The sequence below is a fragment of the Mus pahari genome, chromosome 1, assembly GCF_900095145.1.
Source record: "Mus pahari chromosome 1, PAHARI_EIJ_v1.1, whole genome shotgun sequence".
Taxonomy (NCBI): domain Eukaryota; kingdom Metazoa; phylum Chordata; class Mammalia; order Rodentia; family Muridae; genus Mus; species Mus pahari.
In genome coordinates, this window is record NC_034590.1 from 164,777,284 (window position 1) to 164,785,432 (window position 8,149).

Genomic DNA, 8,149 nt, shown 5'->3' on the forward strand with positions numbered 1-8,149 from the left:
CGAGACAGGGTTTCTCTGTATAGCTCTGGCTGTCCTGGAACTCACTTGGTAGACCAGGCTGGCCTCGAACTCAGAAATCTGCCTGCCTCTGCCTCCCGAATGCTGGGATTAAAGGCCTGCGCCACCAGGCCCGGCTTCTACATACCCTTCTTGAAATAAGGAAAACTAAGGAACTGCCAACAGCATTAGAGGATCCCGATCCCCTTTCTTTTTCTTTTTGTTTTTCCAACACAGGGTCTCCCTATGTAGCTCTGACTGTCTTGGAACCCACACTATGTAGACCAGACTGTTTTTGAACTCAGGGATAGACCTGCCTCTGCCTCCTGAATGTTGGGACTAAAGGTGTATGGCAGCATGCCAGGTTTAGTGTATTGTTTAGCAACAGTAGTATTAACAATGAAATGCCTTTTTGGTAGTTTTGTTACATTTTGTTTTACTGTGTAGTACAGCTCCTACATGCTTTCTGTTTCTGGTGCTGTCTTGACCTCATCACCTTTTACGGAACAGAAACTCCTAGTAGCTCTCATGTAAGTTAAGCCTGGTGTTGATACAGCTTTTGTTCCCTCTGACAATTTAGAAATACCAGCTAGCAATATAGCTCAGGGGTGGAGCACTTGCTAAAAATTGTGGGACATACTGAAGGAAAATTAAGGTTTAGATTTTATATATATATATGCATGCATATAGTCATACTTATATTTCCATTTATATTTATTTATTATGTATGTGTAGATCATGGAGGACAACGCACAGGAATTCATTTGTTCTTTGTAACATGTGGACCCCATGATAGGCCATAGGCTTGCACAGCAAATGTCTTCACTTGCTCAGCCTTTTATTTTTTTAAACTTGCCATACAGAGTAATGAGTTTTATTATAGCTTTGGTTTTATTTGTTTTGTATTTTGAGACAAGGTCTCACTACATAGCCTGACTGTCTTGGAACTCACCTTGCAGACAAGGCTGGCCTGGCACTCACAAGGGTCCGTCTGCCTCTGTCTTCTGTCTTCTGAATGTTGGAATTAAACATGTGCCCCCCATCCCAACTTAACATTCTCGTACATCTGTGCAGTGCTTCTCTCTCACCTACCACTTCCCCAGTCCCTCCCCACCCCTGCTGCTTCTCTCCCTCTGCTTTCCTGTCACAGATCCCATTACCTCATTAATAACCATTCGTCATCTCCATAGTGTGTGTCTTTGGATTTTCTGTTATGCAGAGTGACCCTTTTGAAACTGGGTTTTTTAATTGCTGCTTTCATGTATAGCCAATATATAATAAATTGGACATATTTAAATTATCTCATTTCTTGAATTTCAGTATATGTATCTGCTGTTTGTCACTACGGATTAAATTTATGATAACAAACTAGAAAATTTTTTTCCCATAGAAACTGGATCAGGATCTCAATGAAGTCAAAGCTCGAGTTGAAGAACTGGACAGAAAATACTATGAAGTAAAAAATAAGAAAGATGAACTACAAAGTGAAAGAAAGTGAGTAGACTAAGATATGCTGTAATTTTGACAAAGTCTTTGTTTGATTTTAGTATGTAACTCTTAACTACTGTTCACTCCTCACTCTTATTCATTAGTTACTTGTGGAGAGAGGAGAATGCAGAACAACAAGCACTTGCTGCTAAAAGAGAAGACCTCGAGAAGAAGCAGCAACTTCTTAGAGCGGCTACAGGAAAGGTAAGCGGGTCTTATTGGATATCTACCAGTCAGTAACTACAGTCCATGTGTGTTCCAAGGACAAGATGGCAGAGCCAGATCACTCACAAGTATGACGTGGTTGGACTGTGTTGGCAGTTTCCCTTTGTCTTACCTGCTTTATTCTTTTCTACTTTGCTTTGTTTGTTGTAAGGTCCACTCACGTAGCTCAGGCTGACCTCAGACTCATTCGTGGTCCTGCTCAGCTCACTGAGGGCTGGAAGCACAGGTGTGTGCCATCAGACCTGGTTCATTACCTATATCAGTGAAAGCCATTTTGGTTGTTAGATAAAGAGCCCATTTTAAACTCTAGCATCATAGAACAGAACCCACAGTTATGTTAAATGTAGTTACCAAGCCGGGCGTGGTGGCGCATGCCTTTAATCCCAGCACTAGGGAGGCAGAGGCAGGCGGATTTCTGAGTTCGAGGCCAGCCTGGTCTACAAAGTGAGTTCCAGGACAGCCAGGGCTATAATGAGAAACCCTGTCTCGAAAAACAAAACACAACAAACAAAACAAAAAATGTACTTACCACATTTCAAGTGGATGATATGCTAGATAGTATTTAATTTTTAGTATTATGTCTAATTGAATGGCTTAGTAGGCTCATTTCTTGACAGCAAGAATCTTGCCGGTGGTGCTAATATTTTTCGTTGACTACTTTCCAGGCCATTTTAAATGGAATAGATAGCATTAACAAAGTGCTAGAACATTTTCGGCGAAAAGGTATAAACCAACATGTTCAAAATGGCTACCATGGCATCGTAATGAATAACTTTGAGTGTGAACCAGCTTTCTATACTTGTGTGGAAGTCACTGCTGGTAACAGGTACGGTTTGGGTTTTTGGGATTTTTTTGTTTGGTTTTTGTTTTGCCTGACATTTAAATGGGTTTTGTTTTTCTTTTAAAGATAAAGAAGGAAAGAGAATAATCTAAAAACAAGTTTGTAACTGTTGTACAATATGCCTTCCATTACCTTCTTACCCTTGGTTCTAACTTCCTTGTAAAGAAGTAGGTGCTAGATACTTGTTTCACATTTCAGAAACTAGGACTTTACCCTTTGGGGGTTTCCATCTCATTGGAGGTTTTTTTCCTTCAGATAAATTGATTAGATTGCATGCTAAAATGTGAATTGTGTGGTCCTTAAATGTGTGTGATCCCTTACAGCCTGGCAGTAAAGATGTGTCTTACTCTGTTTATGCAGGTTGTTTTATCACATTGTTGACTCTGATGAAGTCAGCACAAAAATTTTAATGGAGTTCAATAAAATGAATCTTCCTGGTGAGGTGACTTTCCTGCCTCTTAACAAGTTAGATGTGAGAGATACTGCCTATCCTGAAACTAACGTAAGTCACAGATAAAGTCTCACTAAGTTGTTTTTATTATGACATCTGCTTAATATGTGCTGGTGCTTGGGTACACTGGGATTCTGTGCTCTGTAAGGTAAACACACATTGCATGGAGTATACTTAGTGTTGGGTTGGGCTGAGTGGGGAAAAGTCACAGCCAAGACATGGAACAGAACATTGTATATGTTCATCTTCAGAGTGACAGCAGGCTTAAGAATTTGGGAAGAATCCTGTCCATAAAAGGAATATGTTGAGGCTTTCTGGATATGCATTTAAAATAGTTTAAGAAATGTCTATTCTTGTTGTATTTTTATATCTCGTATTTTTATATCTCCTGTAAGGGATTGCCAGCTGTTGTAATGTTAATTGTTTTGAGGTATTTGATTTCAGCATGTTGATTGTTGTAGCAAACTGTCTTGCTCTAGGATTAAGGCTGAACCTGTATTAGAATGATTGGCAATTTAAGGAGAATATTGAGAATCTTTCCTGCTTTCAAATCTAATTTTACTTTGAAATTCTGGGGAGGAAAATTGAGGCTCACAGATATGAGGTCATATGAATGAAACAAGACACAAAGGCTGGTGCGATGACTCTGGGTAAAGGCATGTGCTGCCAAGTCTGACCACCGGGGTCCCTGGAGTACACCTGGGAGAGGGAGAGAACTGAGTCTTCAATTGTCCCCTGTCCTCTGCATGCGTACTGTGGCATGTCCAGACATGTTAATACATATGCAATACAGGTGTGTGCGCACACACACACACATTCTGTAAAGAGAGAGCTTCAGATCGATATGTGTAGCTCATTGAAGAACAGTTGTGCAATGTGCATGGTGCTCTGGGTTCCATCCTTAGCAGGACAGACAAGCAGGCAGGCAGAAGAATGAATGCAGTGTGGTTCTGTTGCACAATAAAGAGTGACTTATTGAAATTACAGGCCAGAGAGTTAGAAGATACAGCAGTCTGAGTAGTGATCACCTTCAGAGGATAACCGCAGAGGTAGCTGCAGTGTGGCTAGAAATGGCTTCTGGACTGCAGTGTATTCCTTGTGCTCCGTTGTGGCTACACTGGTGTTCTCTATTAAAAAGTCCTGTTCTGAGTTTAGGGAAGAAAAATAAAGTGTGTGTGTGTGTGTGTGTGTGTGTGTGTGTGTGTGTGTGTGTGTGTGTGTTCGTTCACTCATGTGCATGTAGGGGCCAGAGAATGTCCTCCCCTACCCTCCTCACCATAATTTTTGAGGTAGGGTCATTTCATTAACCCTGAACCTCACTAATTGGCTAGATGAACTTGTCCAGTGTGCTCCAGGGATCCACCTATCTCCAGCCTCCCCAGCACCCCGTCTACAGTGCTGGGGTTATGGGTGTGTGCTGCCATGGGTACTGGGCTCTGCATTCCGAACCTCATGCTTGCACAGGAAAATAAATACTATCTAAAAAAGTATTGTTTTGAATATCTAATTTAGATGTCTGCCATATCTAGTTAGAACACTTAAGAAAAACTAGGTCTATACCTTTACTTTTTGTGTTATGTATACTTCCTCATTTTTTATATATTATATCATTTACTCTTTACAACTTTATAAGGAAGGTCCGTTGTTACAGTCTTGAACACATAGTAGGTCTTAACTAGATAAGCAAGTCCTCCAAAGAAAACATCTAGAGGCAGAACCAGGAGTTAAGCTTTCGTGGTCAGCTCAGGAATTGTTCTTCAAGCTGGGCAGTGGTGGCACACACCTTTAATCCCAGCACTTGGGAGGCAGAGGCAGGCAGATTTCTGAGTTTGAGACCAGCCTGGTCTACAGGGTGAGTTCCAGGACAGCCAGGGCTATATAGATAAACTCTGTCTCGAAACCCCCCCCCCCCCCAAAAAAAAAAAAAAAAGTTGTTCTTCACAGTAACACGCTGTTAAACCTTTGGTTGCAGAGGCAGACTTTCCATGGTAGTTCAGTAGAACGAGTTTTCTAACTAACGCTCTCTGTATAAAGGCCACTTGTGTTTTTCATCTTATAAAGACATAGTGATAGTAAAAATTCTACAGTTTTTAATTGACTATGTGACAGTATTTTTCCTAACAAAATATTCGTTGCAGGATGCTATTCCTATGATCAGTAAGCTGAGGTACAATCCCAGATTTGACAAAGCTTTCAAACATGTATTTGGAAAGACGCTCATCTGTCGGAGCATGGAGGTTTCAACTCAGCTGGCCCGAGCCTTTACTATGGACTGTATTACTTTGGAAGGTTTGTAATAGTAATTAGCTTTAAGCACATGCTAATAAAACATTTAACATGGAGTATGTAATCTGTCACTTGGGCTATACATATTTAGTGTGTACATTGTAGGTTTTAGAAGTGTAGATCCATACTTGTAAGTGTAAGCATTTGGTCTCTGGCACAATGTGCTCCTGTGGCTGTTGAACAATGAAGCCCATGGACCTTTTCTCAAAAATTAAAACGTGTCAAGTATAATGCCTTGGGTCACTAAGAGACCAGTTTATTGGATAATTACCAAAATAATGTTAGTATGATTCTTTAAGGTAATAGTTAAAAATGGATCTTTTTTTTTTTTTTTTTTTTTTTTTTTTTTAAACAGAATTTCAACTGCATAGCTGTGGCTAGCCTGGAACTATATGTAGACCTCTTTCTCAGAGATCTGTTCACCTCTGCCTCCCAAGTGCTAGAATTAAAGACATGCACCATCACACCCAGCTAACTACAAAAATTTCAAAAATTTGAAAACTTTGTTAAATAATATTTTGAGATAACTATTTTCTTTATAAAGAAGTTATAAGTGCTAATAATGCTACATTTCCTTCTAAGAATGATAGCATAAACTTTTCCCCACTCAAATATAGTTGAATTTATCTGTAATTCATGATAAGAATTTTTAATAATGTAGTTTCGTGTATTCATTTTTGTTTAATTTCTCAAAGTAGCATACCCACAGTGTCAAACCATCTGAATGAAAATAGCTTTGTTTTTTTGTTTTGTTTTGTTTGTTTTTAGTATAGAATAGAGTTTGTTCAGGATATAGGGAGGGGAGTTGAGGGGGTAGTAGAGACAGAGAAAGGCTGAGAAAGAGTGAAAGAGTAGAAGAGTAGAGGCCGGCCATGAGCAACTGGAGAGAAGGGGGGAAGGGGAATGGGGAGAGAGGGGGAAGAGGGTAAGGAAGCAGGAGCAAGGGAGCAAGAGCGAAATAAGCTTTAAACATTGCAGCAGTTCATCTCTAGAACAAAGGCATTCCCAGTACCTTGTTTTTGTTTTTTTTTTTTTTTTCCCAGTACCTTGTTACACCTAAATATTTGAACATTACTAAAGGGACACTGCCTCCTGTCTCCCTCCCTTTTGGGCACAGGGAATGGGACACAGGGTCTCACTACACACTCTGGCTATCCTAGAACTTAACTAATGTAGACCAGACCATCTCAGAGCTCACAGATCCTCCTGCCTCTGCCACACCAGCTCCTCCCTGTCACCTCCTTAGCAAGTGACTCTGAGAAAATGTCCATTCTTTGCATTTGTCATATTTATTCCGGTCAGCATTCTTGGTCTGACTACTGTATGAGTGATGTTTGTTTCTTAGAATGTGTCCTAGTACTCGTACTAAAGTTTAGCGTGTCTCTCAGGTAAAGGCACTTGTAGCTAAAGCAGTGTGAGGTTATTAGGACTCTGAGCTGGTCATGGCGGTACACACCTTCATCCCAACATTTAGGAGGCTGGCGGTGTGGATCTCCACTTTTAGGCCAGGCTGGTCTCCATCACTAGTTGCAGGACAGCCAAGACTGTTGCTCAAAAATAAAAACATAGAAAAGTCTACATGCATACATACCTGTCAGTTGATTAAGAATGCTTTGTTGATAAACATCCTTGTTACTAATAGCTGGGTTTCAGAATGGTGGCCTTTCTCTAATTTACTCTGCTTGTCACTTTGACAGAGAACCCCCCCTCTCAGATTTTTGTTAGTGGATTCTTACTTTAAATTCACTGTGATTCCACATTTTCTCATTGTTGATGTTCAAATCTTCCCAAATCAAAGACTACCAATTTTATATTGAGAAGTAAGATATTTTGGGGGTTGGAATGTGGTGGTGGTGCACATCTTTAAATCCCACCATTTGGGAGGCAGAGGCAGGCGGATCTCTGAGTTTGAGGATAGCCAGGGCTACACAGACAAGTCTTGTCTTGGAAAAAAACAAACAAGAAAAGAAAAAGTAGGATATTTAGGAATAAGTAGAATTCTTGACTTTCCCTCTTAAGTCTCCTGTTGTTAAAGCCCTCGGGTTAATATGTCATTTTAAGTTACTCATTGAATAGAGGCTGGTAAAGAGAATGACTCCTTCCGTTTTGTCTGTAGGTGATCAAGTCAGCCACCGAGGTGCTCTGACTGGAGGCTATTATGACACAAGAAAGTCTCGACTTGAGTTACAGAAAGACGTTAGAAAAGCAGAAGAGGAGCTGGGTGAGCTCGAGGCAAAGCTCAATGAAAACCTACGCAGGAACATTGAAAATATCCTTCTGTTTGAGCTTGACAGGATACTGCAGAGAAAGACAACATTTGATGGCATGCGCCGTCTTGTACATTAGATGCTTTTTTTTTTTTTTTCATGAATATTGGTGGGGCAGTGTTGCACATTTCACTTTGCTTTTTATTTAAACACAAGAGCTTGTTTAACTTCTGAAGACTAAGAAAAGATTTAAAAAATAATACTGATTTTTTTTTGTTTCACTGTTAAGTAGACAATCTAGTGAATGCTTTGAAGAAATAGAGCTTGAGGAGCTACAGAAGTCAAGGTTGTCAGACCAAAAGGGGAAATGGAAGGGAAGGCCTGGCTGATGTTTTAAGAAGTGTAGCATCAGTAATGCTATTGTTAAATAGATGTCAAATCTACTTAGTGGATCTAAGCACTGGAAAACGTCCTTTAGGGTTTACTGTCTTGGCAAAAATTGGGGTGGATTTGTTAGTGGAGGTAATGACAACAGCTTTCGAATTATGAGTATTTGCAGGTCTTCCAAATAAGTGTAGTGCTATGTGGGGGTGGCAAATTCAGCTCCAACAGAGCACTTACACATAAGCAATTCTTTTTTCTTTTTTCTTTTTT

The 8,149-nt window shown here is 40.1% G+C and overlaps 1 protein-coding gene across 2 annotated transcripts in view; it reads left to right on the forward strand.

Annotated features, from left to right (window-relative positions):
• Positions 1-8,149, forward strand: part of Smc3 (structural maintenance of chromosomes 3) — a 44,989-nt gene that overhangs the window by 26,416 nt on the left and 10,424 nt on the right. For both annotated transcript variants that reach the window (XM_021198564.2, XM_029539423.1), the window contains 6 exons: positions 1,388-1,491; positions 1,590-1,689; positions 2,376-2,536; positions 2,912-3,053; positions 5,141-5,291; positions 7,405-7,557. In XM_021198564.2, coding sequence (XP_021054223.1) covers positions 1,388-1,491; positions 1,590-1,689; positions 2,376-2,536; positions 2,912-3,053; positions 5,141-5,291; positions 7,405-7,557 — 811 coding nt within the window. The remainder of the gene's footprint in view (positions 1-1,387; positions 1,492-1,589; positions 1,690-2,375; positions 2,537-2,911; positions 3,054-5,140; positions 5,292-7,404; positions 7,558-8,149) is intronic.